Below are 19,421 nucleotides of genomic sequence, written 5' to 3'. Positions count from 1 at the left end.
AGACTTTTTTAAAAATCCTAAACTTGACATTTTTTATTAAATAGGTCAGGTTAGGCCAAAAAGGTCAGGTCATAGGCCCTTGTTTAAGGCCTAACCTATTCTCATCCTTAGTTATAGTAACCTTTTGGCCAACGACAGAGATAATGGTGGTGGCAACAACAATGACAATTGTGACAATGACGATGATGGTGGCGATAGTGAGTAATGATGATTTCACTAGTTTTGCAATGGATAATAGTAATAATTGTGTAACAGAATATCTATAATTGAAATTTAAGCTTGACCATTAATTATTTTTATCTATAATTTAAAGGTTATGAATTACTCATTTCATCTCTTATAATAAAACGTGCTCTTGTTGGATAATATTAAAAGATCAAATTATATCCGTATAACTTTTACCAACTATTATACTATTCAATATTTTTTACATGAAAAATTAATTATGTTGATTTAACTATTGAATTATAACTATATTATCTTGAATGCTTATAAGGCTGACCCTAAGTTTTTTGTGCCTTGTGCAAAATTAGAAAAATGTCACCTCATAAATATTTGAATATTACTTATGACCCAAATTCCCAAACCTAAAAGTGTAAATATACAAATAGTTAAACACAATTACATAAAAAAAAATGACTAAACGTATGGTACATTTGTACGAGACTAAGTTATTGTTAGAAACCATTATGCAACGGCAAAATGGATTGTGACACTTTTTACCCTGCATGTATAATATAATAATAAAAAAAAAGAAAATATTGTAATTGAATAACTTCGAACAAATGTAAATAGTATCACATTCAAAATTCAAATAAACTAAACTAATGCCTAGCTATTACAACTTTAAGGAAAATATGTTTTAAGGAAAGTAAACTAAAATTCCTAAAATAGAAAACATGAAACATAATTCAATATCTTCGATATCATTGGTATTAGAGCTTTCCCTTCAATCAACTAGATTCCTCTAAAAAGGAAGCCTTCTACAACCACATATAAATTATCCATGATGAAAAATAAGGAAGTGAGAACATATCTCACTCCTATTAGCGATGTAGAATAAGGTTGGTAGTCACTCACAAACATTTTATATAAAACTAATAATTAAACTCCTCATCAATCTATACAATAATTTCAACTCAGTTTACATCTCATTCCATCACGATATCAATCAAAATACAACTTAAACACAAGCAAAATGTTATGGTCGTATATAGACTAGACTCTCATAATCTATATACATGTGGTGCTAGTAAAAACACATTTTCCTACCTGAAGGCTGAGTAGTATAGGAGCATATGCCAGGTCAAGTCATCAAAACACTCTCACTAGAAGGATATACTACTAGGATTTCGTCGAGATAGTTGAGTTGTGTAAGATGCACCTATACACACAATGGGTGAAAGTGGGACTTCTCAAGCCAAACTATCTCCAAAGACTAATTCCCAAGCTTTAACACAAGGGGATATTCCCTAGCCGTGTACATCATAAAACATAGATGCACATGATGCATGACATTCAAAACTCAATGAATTATTATACAAATTCACTTATCACACATCATTCATAATATGTCACGCTTTATCATTTATCATTTTATCACTTCACAACTCGTCACGTATCACTTTCACTTATCACAATCACTTTTATACACAAATTACTCGCACATACAAACATAAAAATTAAGTTCAAACACAAGTTTGTGCTTGATGAGGCACACCTTACGCCTAACACATGTAAGGCAACGAGCCTTTGGAAGGAATCACAATTGGTGTAATCCTCCCAACAAGATGCATCCAGAGGTTCTCTAGAGCCCTCACACCTGATGTGACTATACTCATGTTTGATGTTAATAATGCCGCAAGTATTTCAAACTTTCACATCTGTTGAGACTAAGCTCGCACTTGGTGTGGTCGAGGTCGCAAGCATTTTGTTGTTCCCAGTTCGGCACAATATAAGTAAAACTTGATCTACATAATTCGTGATTTTTCAAATATGTGGTTTCTACGATTTATAGGATTTGAATATGTTAAAGGGATTTCTATAGTCTAATTAATTCACATTTTAGTCATGCAATCTACAATCAATATGAATTAGCTTCGACCTAAGGGTTTAGATACATCCTTAGGGTTCCCTTGGAACCCACAAGCACTCATAGGTTCATAATTATACATAATTCTTAGAACCAACACATCAATATAGGCATTTATCATATACAAAACATTCAATTTCATTCGGGTTCACAAAAGGATCGAGTTTAATCCCTCTCCAACATACATACACACATCCTAGGGATTAGGGTCAATCTTACTACTTAATAGTTATCATACACCCCGGAGCAAGGTTCTTACTCCCCCTTACCTTAATCGACGCTAGCTTCAAGATTTTGCTCTTCGAGTTCCCCTCCAGCTGCCTTCGGTTTGCTTCCCTCTTCAGTTCACAATATATGGTTAGATCACATGTGAAACAGACCTAACATTACTAATGTATTTTAACAAACCCCTAAGCCCCACCCGCATGTATAGTCCATCAATAAAAAATCCACCTAATTAATCTCACATATTTAAATTTAAAAATATAATTAATAGATATTATCTTATCAAATCACTCATAATATTTTAAATCCCAATTAATTTATTAGAAGATCTTTTATTAACTTATTTGAAAAAAATGGGATGTTATAGATCAATAATAGTGACACATCATAAAAAGTTTGTGACAAAGGGATGGAGATTTTTAATTATTTGATATTCAGATTTCATCATGGTAAGATAGGTCATCATTTAAAAAATTGAAAGAAAATTAAATAAATTATAGATAAAGAAAATATGAGAAAATTTAAAACAATATTTTATTTATGATTTTACGTTAACACTTATGGATGTTCATACAAAAAAGGAAAAAAGAAAATAAGTCTATAACATCACACTTTTCTGTTCACATATAAATATTACCAATTTATTTTTCTAAAATTGTTGATAAATTTTTGTCGACTAAGAAAAATTGACTATTGATTAACTAAGCATAATTATTTTATTTTTCCTAATATATTTTTAATAATTTAATTTTGTAATTTTTATATTATATATACTAAATGATATATGGTGTTTCTAGAACCTTGAACGGTCGTCCCACTAGCTTTTAAATGTTAAAATTGGACAACAACAAGAAGGTGATTAAATTATATATATATATATATATATAAATTTAAACAATATCGATGTAACTTTTACTAACTCTTACACCATTTAATAAATTTTAATTAAATGTTAATTTTATAGATTCAACCATTAAACTATAATGTCTTATTACCTTGTATGTTTATATCAGATTTTGTTAAAATTGAACAATAATTTGAAAGTAATAAAAATATTCATATTTTAGTATATTTTGAAATATATATATATATATTATAAAACTTAAAAACCTTAAATTTAATAGTAAGTTTTAAATTTTTTTAAAATATATTAAAATATAAAAATTAATATATAGTTTAAATCATCTTAGATTAATACAAAATTTTAAATCATCTTAGATTAATATAAAATGTTAAATCATCTTAAATTAATATAAAATTTTGTATATAAATCAAAATTAATATAATATATACATTTCAAAATATATTAAAATATAAATAATTTGATTATATTTAAATTACTATATAATTTTTATAATATTTACCATAAACACACCAAGTGTTATAGAATCATAATTTAACATTTAGATTAATAAAATTTATATTTAATATATAATTATTAAATGTGTTAAAATAATATTTAATGAGTATAAATCATACACATATTAATATTTTTTGTTGTTGTTAATTTTGAGACTATGTATGATGGATGTAATTAAAAAAATCTCATATTTGTAAAAGAGAACCCAACCCGCATGTCAGTGCCAATCTAACAAGCTCCACTTTCGCAAACAGATTCCGAAGCCTAAACCCAAGCGCGGCCGCCGCAGTGCATCATCAACATCATCCGGTGTCCGGAAAAAGCATCCGTCGAACGTTCTCCGTAATCCCATTCTCTCTCTCGCTTTTTCTATTTTCTTTAATTATATTTAACTACTCGTTACTCTATACTCCTCATCACACTACCAAACTCGAGGTTTTCACTTTTCTTTAATCTGAACCAAATCAAAGTTCCACCACACCGTTGCGTCATTCTGGAACACCGTTTTCACTTTCCGTTTCTCATTTCGTGCCAACAGGGTCTCCATTGGCATAATTTCGCGAAACCTCGTTGCGTCAGACGAAGAAAAAAAAAAAGAATGTCTCACAGTGGCGTAAGGTGTGGCACGAGGCTTCTGAGCCTCACGCGCGCTTTTTCCACGGAGGCGCGTGCGCAGAAGGTGGAGCGCATCGCCGACGAGCTTCTCGACCTCAACAGGTTCGAGAGGCATGATTTCACCGTCCTCTGGCGGCTCAAGATGGGCCTCCACCGCTACGGCGCCCCCGCCGCCGGCATTGTGGCGCCATCCGTCGCGGCTTCCGGGTCCCCCGCGGTGGCCTCGGCCGCGGCGGCGGAGAAGACCGCCTTTGATTTGAAGCTGGAGAAGTATGATGCTGCTGTGAAGATCAAGATCATCAAGGAAGTGAGGGCTTTCACTGACTTGGGGCTGAAGGAAGCGAAGGACTTGGTGGAGAAGGCTCCCTGTGTTTTGAAGAAGGGGCTCACTAAGGAGGAGGCTAAGCCCATCATGGAGAAGCTTAAGGAGTTGGGTGCTGCTGTTGTGTTGGATTGATTCATTCTCAATTTCACTTTTGTGTTACTTGTAGAATCATTGAAACTTGTTTATGGGTGATGAATGATGATGATAATGATAAGTGATAAGTTATATGTCTTACCCCCTTTCCTCGTTTTTATGTTTTGTTGGTAGGTTGATAGTTTTTGTTATGTGACATTCTTATTTTAATTGAAGTTTGACATTGGAAATCACTTCTAATGGGTTAAAGTCATGATTGGGCATTGGGGAAGTGTGGTTTGTTTTTGGGTAGTTAGAATTAGAGTATTGCCAGGCTTATTTTCAAATGCAAACTTGGTTATTGTTTTATTTCCATTGTCTTTTGCTTGTGTGATTGATGAATATGTTATGGAGTGCTTGGACAGTTGGTGAGTGAAGTCAGTAATGGCTTGGGTAGTCTTATTCCAAAATGGCCAAATTTCGCATTGTGGAATGGTGTCTATAGGATATTTGAAGAATGTGCGATGTCTGTTATGGTTTTAGTGACCATTTTAGCTGAAATTTGGAGTGTTTAGTGCTGCCATATGTTGCAAAGATCATTTTGTTGATTAAGAAAAAAGAAAACATAAAGTACATGAATGATCAAAATATGAAATGAGTTTTAAAATAACTGTGTACTTGTCATAGAGCAGACAATTATCATGTCGCTTAAAATTGTGAGTATAAATGGGATAATTCCTAATCTTATATTCTTTCACTCCCAATCCCTGTCCATTTCTCCCCCAGTTTTCTTAATGACTCTATCTTTGATAACCTAATTTTAAACTTTTTTATGATAAATACTGTTATGGTAAACTTTTAGCAGGTGGAAAAGGTGATTAATTTGATTCTTTAGCACTAGCATTGCCGAACAAGGTCTTTAAATCATTTCACTGATCAATGTATTTGTGCTTAACATTGATTTTTGATATTTACCATGCTAAGCTCAGGCTTCTGCACAATCATTCTTGAGGAAAAAATCTATTGGAGATAAATGTGAATTCAGCCCTTCAAAGAATGACTGAAGAACTTCTAAGGAGACTCTTAATTGTTGGCATGTTCATTGCTGTAATAGTTGTTTTCCAATGTTGTTGGACAACCTATTATTCTCTGTTGCATGATGATAGTAGCTCATTGGCTTTCCCAGTTGAACTTTTCATTTCTGGAACTTGAGAAACAGAGGATATGGGTGTGTTTAGATCCACAGAAAACAATGTCTCTTTTGCCTCTCATTCAAAGGAATATGCTTCTGAAAAAAAGGTTGATTTGGAAAAAGAATTGGAATTTGATGGGAGCAGAAATTCAAGAAAGGGTCACATTCTTAATAATAGGAGTTTTAAAGTGGGAAATCATGAGGATGCAGTTTACAGTTTCATTCAGAAAAGACCCAAGTATGCTGATTTGAGCCATCTGATATGTTACTAGCTGTAGAAAAGCCTTCAAATGTCAGTAGAATACAAACTGTGGAAATGGAACAACAAGTGTTGAATTCTCCTTTGTCCATTTTGAATAGTAAACTTAAGATGGGTACATCGTGGACTAGGAGTAGGTTGGTGTGGCCAACTTCAATAGCACATATGATCTCTTTGTTGCTTCAGAGTTCTAATTCTGCTTATATGGTATGGACTTTAGCTTTGTGGTTCCAGTTTTAGCTACTGTGGAATCTGTACGGAGTCCTAATTTTCATGTATTGTGTATTGATGACAGAGGCCAAGGTGGTCTTCTTGACGTGACTGGGAACTCTTATCTGCAAAACTGGAGATTGAAAATGCCCTTGCCATACCAAATTCTTCAGGACTTTATGCACCTATTTTCCAAGATGTTTCCAAGTTTTCAAGGTATCCTTGGCAACTCTTCAATATGTTAGATGTATAGCATTGTGTTATGGAGTGTTTTTGTTTCATTCTTATCATTCATATATCAGTCATTCAGTTGTAAGCTGCCCTGTATGTATTTGGTTAGTGTGTTACTAATTTACTATGATTGATTTGAGTAGATTTGGAATTGCTAAAATCAATTTTAAGAAAGACAAAACTTAGATACAATTTTTTGTGTATGATTGGTATTGTTTCTAATCTAAGTTTTACCTCAGTAATTTGCATTAATATATATTTACATTTAGTACAGATCTTAGAAGTATACATTTACACGTATTATCAAAATAAAATTTTAATTCTAATAAGATAATAGTATCAATAGTACCTAAATAATTGTACCTAAGTTTTGTCCTTTCAAGAATTAATTTATTGTTTAATTCTGCAAATATAAATGTGGACATCATTACATCTATTGGCCTGGAGACACCCTCTCCTACTTTTTCTTTCTCTCCTAACTTGTTCTCATGCATAGGTCTTGTTTCAGTAGATAACTGAAGCACATCTATATATCTGTTCTAAAGGAGTTATGAACTGATGGAGCGCAAGCTCAAAGTTTTATCTATAGAGAAGGGGAAAAACCTATATTTCACCAACCAAAGATGAGAGGAGTTTATGCCTCACAGGGGTAGTTTATGAGATTGATGGAGGGAAATAAAAGGTTCATTGTGAGAGATCCCCAAAAAGCTCATTTGTTTTACCTACCATTCAGTTCACAAATGCTAAGAGTTTCCCTTTTTGACCTTAAGCAGATGGAGTAATACCTTGAGAAATATGTGGAGTTAATTACAGGAAGATACCGTTTCTGGAACAGAACTGGGGGAGCAGACCATTTTCTTGTTGCTTGTCATGATTGGGTGCACTTCCAATGCATCACTTTTATTAGTATTTATGTAAAGGGATAATGTATTAATGACTCCATGCTATATTATTGTTTGAAGTGATGAACCTGAATCTATGGTTTAGCTTGAATTTTCTGCAATATTTACACATTGAGATGTATGCAATTGCAGGCCTCCCATATCACAAAGCAATGCAAGATTGTATTAGGTCTCTTCATAATTCTGTTGTTGCTAAAGGCTTCCAAATAGGGAAGGACACTACTCTACCTGTTACATATATACACCCTATGAATGATCCTCTAAGGATTTGCAGGAAAACCTCCTTCAAATTGATCTATTCTTGCCTTTTTTGCAGGAAGCATGTACGGTTATCTCTGTCCAATCCTGCTAAAACACTGGGAGACTAAAGAACCTGACATGAAAATTTTTGGTCCAATGTCGCATGATTTGGAAGGTAAAAGAATGTATATGGAGTATATGAATAGCAGCAAGTATTGCATATGTGCTAGAGGTTACGAGGTTCACATGCCCAGAATAATTGAGGCCATTTTTTCTGAGTGTATCGGTTATCATATGATTCATATCAGAGATAACTATGTGCCTTCTTTATTTGAGGTATTGAAGTGGGAGAAATTTTCTGTGTTTGTTCATGAAAGGAATATCCCTAGTCTCAGAAACTTACTTCTCTTGATCTCAGAAGAAAAGTACCTGGTGGCACTGCATTTGGGAGTAAAGAAGGTTCAGCAGCACTTCTTGTGGCACAAAGTTCCTGTTAAGTATGACTTATTTCATATGATTCTTCATGCAATATGGAACAATAGGCTTTCTCAGATTAGACCTAGGTGACCATATCATGAATAAGTTAGGCCATGTTTAGATAAATTTCTTTGTAAGTACTTATAAGTGAAGAAAATAAGAAAGGAAAAAAGAAACAAGTTTCTTTCAAAGTTATAATTAACTATACGCTTAAGCTAATTTGTAAAATCTTTCTTATATTAACTTTTCTAAAAATGTTTTTAACTCATGAATAAATTAATTTTAGTTTATGAAAAAAATTATTTCATTTTTTTTAAAAGTATTGATGGAGATTTATCAAAACAGATCCTTTGTTGGATGAAGTCAGCATGAAATACGACCAAAATGATGTGCCGAACAACTGGATAGACAAAGTTCTTTCTCATGCTTTCAATATGTCAGGGCACTAATAAGCCAACCTGCATTTTGGATTATCCGGTTGAACTTGACCCTCTCTGTAAACGGTTGGGCCATAACCACTTTTGATAAATTTCCATAAGTACTTTTATTTACAACTTGTGTTTTGTTTTTTATTTGTGAATTTTTACAACTTCTGTTGGGATGTTAAGTTGCCAGATAATTAAACAAGCTATTACATTCATTATGTACAAGTATGAAATATGTGGGAGTTCAAACAATTATTCTGCGGGAAAATATTTATTAAACTTCAATGAAATGTTTGTCGGGTTGTTGTATGTGTATTTCTGCGCTAAATGAGCTGTCAACTGTCGCTTTCACGTAATTCTACAATTTGACATCAAAAATAGTGTATCCAAATCAGTTGTTTTTTTACTAGCAAAAAAGAGCTAAGTTGAGACTTTCCCAAGTATGATATTCTGTCTCAAGAAGTCTCTTTGTAAAGCATGACATTAATGTATTTTTGCACAATGTCAACAATATTGCACTGTGGTACTTTAAGAGGTACGTGTAGATGCAAAAAAAGTTTTATAGTCACTACTTCAACACTTTGTCAATAAAGTCGGCAACACGTTTTTTGCAACCTCAAATTGTTGGTGTTCAAAAGGCAAACTATGAAGTCACAAAAAGAATTGCTTACAGATACAAGATCTATAATTTTTGCACTTTTATGGTAGTAGATAACTACTTGCAGTTTGAGATGCTTATGAGTGTGGCCCCAATAGTTCATTTTCCTCTCACTTTACAATGACAATGAAAATTGAATTTAAGTTTTCATTCATCTATTTTAATTCCTCACCTACTAAGGAACTAAGGAAGCAGGTGACGGTCATTTGGGAATGGCATTGTTGTTGGTTATAGAAGTTCTTGTGGTGTTATTTATGATCAAGTTTCGGGTGGAAACCATGTGTAGTCAGAGAATAGTTTCACCTCAATTTCAAAATGGGTGCCAAATGTTCGTACCTAGATCTTGCAGATGCTCCCAATGATTGTGACGTCCTTGTTGCTCCACAGTCCACGAAGAGAGAGCATTTGCAAAGGTACTTTGACAGTTAAGTTAGAGGGGAATTTAAGTGAAGAATTAGGGTTAGTTAGAATGATTGTAACAATTATTGATATCTCGATGATTATGTGCGAGATTTATTACTTGGATTCATTGTTTCTTTATTGCTCTTTGTACTAGTGAGACCATTCGGCCACCAGGTGGCCGATATCCTATTGACACCCGAACGACCGAACCAGGTAGTCGATGACTGATCGGCCACCAAATGCTACATAAACTCAGATCCCTCATAATCAAGAGTTAAGGATTATTCCTAATCAAGGGTTAAGAGCTAATCACATCAATAAGCCGATTATAGGCGTATTACCTAATATGGTAATCTTGTTGCAGGGCCCATGGGAGTCAGGGCCCATTAATGTCAGTATAAATAGCTCATGTCACGAGGTAACGTCACTGTTCATTAATTGCTATCGATATTTGTGTTTGTCCTGACTTGAGCGTCGGAGTTCCTTTTGCAGGTGCCCTCCCCCTCGTTAGAATATTCGTTTGGAGAACTCGTTCGACCCACAAAAGATAAGAAAGTTACTAGTGTTCCCTTCAGACAGGTACATTTTGGCGCCCACCGTGGGGCCCGAACCCACGACCACAAGATCCTTCGTGGAAACCTACTCAGCCAACCAACACGCAAACCCAAGGGTCTTACCAATCTCATGATGTCCACACTTCGGCCCCTCACGCCTCGGCCATTGCGCTCGAAAAGTTCCCTTTGGCCTTGCCTACTGTCGGTCGTTCCACAGACTTAACAACCATTGGATCACACCGGCACCCCTTCACACCCTCTATTATGCAATTACCTTTGATGGATAACTAGAAATCTCTACGAATTGATAAATATGATGGCACAACAGACCCTGATGAGCATCTTGACATTTTTCTTACGTAGGTAACGTTAAGCACCACAGATGACGCTGCTTTGTGCCGAATTTTTCCAACGTCTCTCAAAGGCAGGGCCTTGAGTTGGTTCACTCGGCTCCCCCCAAATTCTATCGACTCGTTCAACACTTTGTCTTCTCAGTTCACTATACAGTTCGCAACAAGTCATCCCCACAATCTGACCTCTTTATCGCTGATCAACCTTCGGCAAGACAAGAGGGAGTCGCTTTGGGCTTTCATGGATCGGTTCAACAAAGCAGCCTTCGAAATTCGAGACCTTAACCCCGCCGTAGCACTCCATCACCTCACAACGGCTTTAAAGCCGGGGCCGTTTGTCAATAGCATTTGTAAGAAGCCTCCTTCGGACATGAACGACCTGTGAAGAAGAGCAGATAAGTATATGCAAATGGAAGAGTTAGCTGAATTTTGCAACCAAGAACGCACCGACAGCCTGACAAAGACCAAGAAGACAATTGAACAACCATTTCGGGGTCGCAATAAAGAAATAATGCTTCGGGGACGGCCCGTGCGTGGTCCTTAATACTCTCATTACACTCCCTTGAATGCAAGTTGGGCGGCGGTACTAGAGCAAGCTCTTGCGTCTGAGGTGTTGGCAGTTCTGAAGAGAGCATCCACTCCACCACGCGCTAATACCAACAAATCTTGCAAGTATCACCGCAATCGTGAACACTCTACTGAGGAATGTGCCGCACTAAAAGACAAAATTGAAGATTTGATTAAGTAGGGACAGCTTCAGAATTTCGTTGATCAGCCAGACTCATCTCGGCATCGGTCCACATATCAATCTCGACACCATGACCGGTATAGGCAAGACCGTCTTGAAGGGCGTCGGCGTGAACGAAGCAGATCACGAGACAGGAAAGACAAGCCCACAACTTCACATAGGCGAGTCATTAACACAATCACAGGTGGATTTGGCGGAGGAGGCCCAACCTCTTCAGCCCAAAAGAGACACTTATGCGCCGTTCGTTCGATCCACGCTGTTGACAGACAGCCTGCTCGGAGACTGCCAACTATAACTTTCACAGATGCTAATTTCCAAGGCATTGACCCTGTGCAGGACGATCCAATGGTGATTAGTGTCAAAATTCATAATTGCATAGTCAAGAAAACATTGGTAGATCAGGGCAGTTTGGCAAATTTCTTATACTGGAATACTTTCAAACAGTTGGGTATCTCCGAGAAGGAGCTCATTCCATACGATGATCCCCTGGTTGGCTTCTCAAGAGAAAGGGTAAGCACTAGGGGATACATTAAGCTCTTCACTCATTTTTGTTTTGATGGGCAGGAATGTAGGGAGATTGAGGTGAAGTATATTGTGGTGCAAGCCAACACATCCTATAACATTCTTCTCGGTCGACCATCACTGAACATCTTGGGGCAATCGTGTTGATGCCACATTTGGCAATGAAATTTCCATCTGACAAGGGGAGGATCCTTACAATCCATGCGATCAGAAGGCGGCTCGAGAATTCTATTTCGCTAGCTTGCGAATAGCTCCCATGGAAGAAAGGAAACCAAAATCAAAAAGGGTTCACGTCATGAACCCTTCGGCATCAGATGAATTGCCAGTTTGGGATCTTGATCCGAGAATGAATGACAAAGAGCACATAGAACCAATTGAAGAAAAAATCCCGCTGCAGATCGGATCACATTCATCTCAAGTAACATACATCAGCGCCGATGCGTTAGAGGAGGATCGTTCTGCCTTAAGCAACGTTATTATTTGGAACAAAGAACTTTTTGCATGGACACCGTCAGACATGCCCGACATAGACCCAAATTTCATGTGTCACAAATTGTTGATATGCGTCGAAGCACGACTGGTAGCTCAACATAAAAGGAAAATGGGAACTGATCGAAAACTCGCAGTCAAAACAGAAGTTGCAAAACTGATTGATGCTGGGTTTATTCGGGAAGTTCAGTACACTACATGGTTGGCAAATGTGGTCATGGTGAAGAAGCTGAACAAAAAATAGAGAATGTGTACTGACTACACTAATCTCAATAGAGCATGCCCAAAGGATGCTTACCCACTGCCAAACATTGACCGATTGGTCGACGGCGCATCAGACCACAAAATCCTCACCTTTCTTGATGCTTACTCTGGATATAATCAAATCCGCATGCATCCTCGTGATGAAGAAAAAATAGCCTTCATTACCGATTTGACTAATTATTGCTATCGAGTGATGCCTTTCAGTTTGAAGAATGCAGGAGCAACTTATCAAAGGTTGATGGATAAAATTTTTCGACACCAACTCGGCAGGAATATGGAAGTATACGTCGACGATATGGTCATCAAATCCGAAACCTCGCCCAACACATAGCTGACCTTTCAGAAGTATTCCAGCAACTACGCAAATATGACATGCGGCTAAATCTAGAAAAATGTGTGTTCGGCGTATCTGGTAGAAAATTTCTCAGCTTCATGCTGTCGACAAGGGGCATCGAAGCCAATCCTGATAAATGCCTGGCGGTCATCAATATGAGAAGTTCCCAGAATCTTAAGGAAGTCCAGAAGTTAGCCGGACGACTCACATCTCTGTCAAGATTTCTCCCATGCCTGGCCGAAATAGCAAAACCTATCATTGGTTTGTTGAAGAAGGTAAAGAAGTTTGAATGGTCTGTCAGTTGCGAAGAGGCTTTCCAGGCGTTGAAGCAGCGTCTCGGCTCCCCCCCCAATTCTCTCTAAACCCGATCCTCGGGCAGATATGGTTGTGTACTTGTGCGTATCAAATGAATCAATCAGTGCCGTTTTGATACAAGAGAAAGAAGTACAATGGTCTGTATACTTTATCAGTCGAATGATGCAGAAAGTAGAGACAATGTATCAACTCCTAGAGAAGGTGGCACTCGGACTAGTTCACACGGCTCGTCACCTTTGACAATATTTCCAAAGTCATCGTGTGATAGTCCGAACTAACTACTCGGTCGCCAAAGTCTTGCGCAAATCAGAGTTGGTCGGGCGAATGATGGCCTGGTCAATTGAGCTCTCAGAATTTGACATAACATTTGAACCACGAGGTCCAATTAAGTCTCAATGCATGGCGGATTTTGTTAATGAGTTACAGCCGAAAGGACAATTCGTGAGTGACTTGTGGACGATGCATGTGGATGGGTCTTCCAACAACCAAGGTAGTGGAGCTGGAATAATCCTTGAAGCACCAACCGGGCTGATACTCGAGCAATCTTTGCGATTTGCGTTCAAAGCTTCAAATAACCAGGCCGAATACGAAGCATTGCTGCCAGGTTTAAGACTGGCGCAAGAGATCGGGGCTCGACGATAAATGTGTTGGACAGATTCAAAAGTTGTATCGGAATAGGTAAATGATAACTTCTAGGTGAAAGACTCTAACTTGCTGAAATATTATCATTTATTTCAGAGAATGCGCAACACTTTTGATGAAGTCCAAGTGAAACACATCCCGAAGGAAAACAATGAGAGAGCCGATCAGCTAGCTCGGTTGGCTAGCAATAGCCGAAAACCTAGACAACTGCAAACTACACCTCACCTTGACCTTGCAACTCCAAGTGTGACACCTATCGAATGTATGCTGGTCGATGAGCCTACCCAGACTTGGATCACTGAAATAATGAATTACATTGAACTTAGAAAAGAGCCATCCGATCCTTCTACCGCCAAAACACTCTAAACGAAAGTAGCCAGGTATTCAGTCGTAGGCGGAGAACTATATCGCAAGGGTTTCTCGGCACCACTGTTGAAATGTATCGACTCAACACAAGCGGACTACATTTTGAGAGAAATTCATGAGGGGATATGCAGGTCTCACTCGGGAGGACGGACCTTGGCCACTAAGGTACTTAGATGATAGACTATGGCCAAGGCCAAGGAATCCAAGAGGTGATATCTTAAAAGAACCAAGAGGAATGGGATGATCTTAAAGACCTTTTCATTTGTTTGTACATATAGTAGTCTCTTGTATAGGTTATTTTTGCCTTTGTATTTGTGAGGCACTTTACTTACTTTTCCTAGTGTTTGTATATTGATTTTGAGGCAGGTTACTTGGAGAATTCAATTCCATTTAACCTTCCTAGTTGATACATTCATTTTGTATTTTTTTAGTAGGGAAAAGGGGGGTGACATTTAGCAATGCTTGAGGGTGTGCTTAGAAATTGGGCCTGAGTTAGGCCTAGGCAAAATTTCGCATATTGGACTCATTTTGCTCCTAATTTTTCATAGATTTGATTTAGCTAGGTCTCATCATCATATGATGAACCTAACTAAACCAAATCAAGGATTTTGAAATTAAATCATGGAGCATTTTTGGTTCAAGGCTGCCTAGCTCTTTCTTTCTCCTTTGGCCGAAATTTCTAAGTATTCCTTCTTGAGTTTTGAAGCTTGTCTTGCAAGCTTCTAAACTCAAGCAAGGTAAGCCTACCTTACCATGGTTCTTAAGTGAACCATGGTCAAGGTTAGCTTCTCCTACAAGCTACCTAAACCGTGGGAGTTAAGTATACCTTACCATGGTTCCTATTGAACCATGGTTAAGGTTAGCTTCTCCTACAAGCAACCTCTTCCCTATATATTTGTAACTCCTTCATTTGTATACACTTTTGACATTAATGAGAATTAAACTTCAGAATTCTCTCTCAAGAGTCCTCTCCTAAAATCATAGAGAACTTACACTCTAGGTTTCTAACAAAGTTCTTCAACTTTGTTTTGGTTTCTCAAGCTTCCTACGCAAGCTAAGGAACACCGAATCACTTCAAGGCTTCTTCTCCATTGAAGAACACTTCAAGGAGCTTCAACGAACCATTGGAGTCTTAACCTCAAGATCATTCACGGTCCTAAGCATGGAGCAAAGTGAAGGAACATCAATCTCCTCACCTAGTTCCATCATTTTTGGTATCAGAGCCTAGTGCTCTTGAGGTTTTTTGTTCTAACTTTTTCTAATAGAATCCGTGTTGTATCTTCCTCCTATTACATGTCTTCTTATGTTTGCTGTATGGATCTAATTTTGTTCATATGTTGATGGATCCTAATTGTCACATGAGAAATAATTGATTCATATTGTTGCTTGTTCCTTATTCTTGAATCAATTTGTGTGGTGCGCCTAGGTGTTCTTATACTTATGCGTTTTTAATTTTTGATTGAGTCTCTCCATTCTATAACATGTGTCCGTGATTGGACAACATTCATATTGCATAGATTTTGTTTTTGAATCACTTGTTTTGTCCTAGAAAGTCATGTGTAGTCCTTTGTATGTTGAAAATTCCTAGACTAGCTTGTTTGACCTAATTTTGTTTTGTGTTGTTTGTGTCCAAAATTTCTTGTGTCTTTGCTTATTAAATCTGTACCTTACTATATGTGCTTTTATTTTACATGTTTGAGTTCTTAATTTGCTATTAGTTCTAGCAAATTTCCTAGAGTTAGGTTTCCTTTATGTCATATTAAAAGTTTTGTCAAGAAAAGTTCATAAACACTCTCCTATTAGGTTCCTTTGTGATTTGTTGTGTGGCTGAACCTTATTAAAATTTTTTGAGCTATAAAACAGAGGCAAAACAGAGGTGTAAGTTTCCTAATTGCATGAGAAAAATAAAGAAAAATAGTGCTTAAAAATTTGACCTAAAATTCCTACAAAATAGTGAAGCACTAGTGAAAACATGCTTGTTGACATCTCTTGTTTTGTGTAAAATTTTTACTGCAGTTTTTCTATATTAAATCCGAGATATATAAGTGTGTAAAAGGCATTGAAACTCCTGAACATTAAAAAAAAAAAGAAGTGAAAAATATTTTGCTAAAAGGAAAAGAAAGAAAAAGCAAAAGAAAAAGCCAAAAAGGAGTGAAAATCTGTGATGTATAGCTCTCGGTTTTGGTATTGTTTTGGCATGTAAATTTTTGTGACCAGCCACATTATTGAGTCTTATTTTGTTTTCTAATCTTAGCTTTTGATTTGGTAATCCATTCTAGTGCCATTCATAGGTTATTCTTGTGAGTGCTAGCTTTCCAAATTTCCTTTAATTGTTGCTTGTCATTTTTGTGGAACTCTTTCTAGTTTGTCACATCTTCTTCTACCAATTGGTGTAGCTATTCTAAATTGTTCTTTTTCAGTTTTTAGCACTAATATTCAGTCTTGAAGGTGGTTGAGTGCTTCTTAAAAGGTGTAGGAGGCCAAGGCAAAGGACATCCACTTGAAGGCATTGGTGGTTGCTTAGGGAGTTTGTTCTCTCTTGGTGGCTAGGCTCTTGGAAACATCTAGAAGTGACTAACCTCAAGGTTACTTCTAAAAAGAGGAGTGAAACACCTTTGTGAGGCTGCAGTTGGTGGCTGAATTGGAGCAAGAAGGAGTGAAGCTAATTGTGAAAAATTTTGTGAAAATTTAGAACTAAATTTAGTGACGGAAATTTTGGTTACTAAAACTAGTTTTTCCTTACAAAATCCGTCTCTAAATTTGTTCTAAATTAGTGGCTATTTTGTTTTCCTTGAAATTAAGTGCAGCCACTAATTTCATTTGAGAGTAAATTTACATTTCATTTGGAGTGTGAATTTACATTTCATTTGAAACAAATTTGAATTTCATTTTGACTTGTAATTTTTGCTTTCTAAATTTTTGTACAAGGCCTTTATTAAGGAGTGTCTTGGAGTGCCTTTGGTGTATCTCCATCTCTCCTTAAGAACTCTTATAGCTAATCACGTGTAGTACTTGTGAGAGTGGTCCTTGAAGGTCTTTGATACCTTTCAAGCTCTCACTTAGGTTTATTTGCTTTCAACGTCTAGTTTATGTTTTCTTGTCTTTAAGTTTTCAAGCCATTTATGTTTTAAGCAATTTATGTTTTCAGTCATTTAAGTTTTCAAGCAATTTATGTTTTCATGCTCTTTATGTTTTCAAGCAACTTATAAACTGTACACATAGGCACTTGTTTGTTGTTTTTCTTTAGAAAAGTTCTTTGTGAAAATTGTTTTGTGCAAGACAAAAGTACAAGGGGGTTTAGAGATTTTTACTTGAAGAGGCTTGGTTATTAAGTGGCTCTTTAGTAGCTCACCTCCCTCCAAAGTTCAATTTGTACTCTTAGACCTCCAAGTGCCAAGTCTAGAGCACTTCAAAACCCTATTTTCATAAAAACTATTTTTGTGTGAAAAATATCTCTTGAGTTAAAATGTCTCAAAATTCCTCCAATAGTGAAAGTGATAGCTCTCCAAAAAGTCTTTCTTATATCACTAAAAAGCTCAAATCACTTAAACTATGGAAAAAGCAAGAGTCCATTGAAAGAGAGAAGGAAATAATTGAAAGAGAAGGACATCTTGCTTATCTTGAGGAAGAACTGAGAATTTTAAAGCAAGAGGAAGAAAAATTGAAAGAAGATATGAAGAAACATAAAAAAAAGAGTAGGAGCTCAATTCCCAATACACATCCCCTAATGAAAGCATGAATCAAGGGGATCACTACCAACCTCCACCTAGAAGGACCACAAAGCATAGGGAAGTCAAAGTTGATCTTCCACAATTTTTTGGAAAGGATGATGTGGAGTCATATTTAGATTGGGAAATGAAGGTTGAGCAACTCTTTGCTTGCCACAGGGTGAGTGAAGAGAGAAAAGTCCCTCTTGCAACCCTTAGCTTTCAAGGGCATGCAATGTATTGGTGGACCTCTTTGGAAAGAGAAAGACGTCTCCACAATGATCCTCCTATCCAATATTGGAATGATCTTAGAAGTGCATTGAGGAGGAGACACATTCCCTCTTATTATGGCAGGGAGCTTATGAATAAGCTCCAAAGGCTCCAACAAAAAGATATGACTGTTGAACAATATAGGCAACAAATGGAGCTATACATGATGAGGGCATGTATTAGAGAAGAGGAAACCACTACAGTAGCCAGATTCATGAGTGGTCTTAACTTAGAGATTAGAGACCAAGTGGAGCTACTACCCTACAGGGACCTAAATGACTTGGTCCAACTTTGTGTAAGGGTAGAACAACAAATGTTGAGAAAATCTTTTAAAAGAGAAAGCTCCCACTCTAGATCTCTTAGGAAAGACTACTTGGAGGAGGAAAAACCTTTTGAAAAGAAAATTATTTCAGAACCCTCCAAAGTATTGGCTAAGAAGAAAGAGAAAAATAAAGATAAGGATAAAGATCTCATCACTCCACACACTAGCACAAAGACTAGTGATATTAAATGTTTCAAGTGTCTAGGGAGAGGCTACATTGCTTCTCAATGCCCTACAAAGAAAGTCATGATCTTAAGGGGGCATGACACTTATAGTAGTCAAGAAGAGACTACTACCTCCTCTTCTAGTGAGAGTGAAGTTGAAACGAAGCTTAAAAGATCCAAAGTGGAGCCAATTTATCCTTATGAACGAGAGCTCCTAATGCTTAGGAGAATCCTTCATAATCAACCTAGTGGTACCCTATCACAAAGAGAGAACATCTTTCATACAAGATGTAATGTTTTAAATAATGCTTGTTCTCTCATTGTTGATAGTGGTTCATGGTGCAAATATTGTAGCACTAGGTTGTTTAAAAAGTTGAGTTTAATTACTATGCCACATCCTCAACCTTATCATTTGCAAAGGCTTAATAAGGATGGTGACATAGTAGTTGACCAACAAGTGAAGGTCAAGTTTTCCATTGGGAAGTATGAGGACCAAGCTTTATGTGATATAGTACCAATGGAAGCTTGTCATATTTTGTTAGGAAGACCATGGCAATTTGAAAAGAAAACTGTACATGATGGTCTTACTAATGAAATTACCTTCACTCACAAGGAAAAGAAATTTGTACTTTATCCTCTCTCACCTCAACAAGTGGCGGAGGATCAAGCACAAATGAAAAACAAAAGAA

General features: G+C 36.7%; 1 protein-coding gene and 1 pseudogene across 2 annotated transcripts; both read left to right on the top strand.

Annotated features, from left to right (window-relative positions):
• Window positions 1–3,859: 3,859 nt before the first annotated feature.
• On the top strand, window positions 3,860–4,943 carry LOC114914875 (uncharacterized; annotated as a pseudogene). The gene is made up of 2 exons (XR_014428153.1): window positions 3,860–4,019; window positions 4,216–4,943. The product of XR_014428153.1 is annotated as an uncharacterized LOC114914875 (transcript).
• Window positions 4,944–5,088: 145 nt separating this feature from the next.
• LOC109801263 (putative glycosyltransferase At3g07620) lies at window positions 5,089–8,443 on the top strand. The gene is given in 4 exon segments (XM_029271964.2): window positions 5,089–6,347; window positions 6,436–6,566; window positions 7,616–7,748; window positions 7,750–8,443. Coding segments are annotated over 3 exon segments (744 nt in total). The 5' UTR covers window positions 5,089–6,347; window positions 6,436–6,496; the 3' UTR covers window positions 8,291–8,443.
• Window positions 8,444–19,421: the final 10,978 nt, after the last annotated feature.

The sequence above is a fragment of the Cajanus cajan genome, chromosome 1 (assembly GCF_000230855.2).
Source record: "Cajanus cajan strain Asha chromosome 1, NIPB_CcT2T_4, whole genome shotgun sequence".
Taxonomy (NCBI): Eukaryota; Viridiplantae; Streptophyta; class Magnoliopsida; order Fabales; family Fabaceae; genus Cajanus; species Cajanus cajan.
This window is presented reverse-complemented; position numbering and strand designations above follow the sequence as displayed.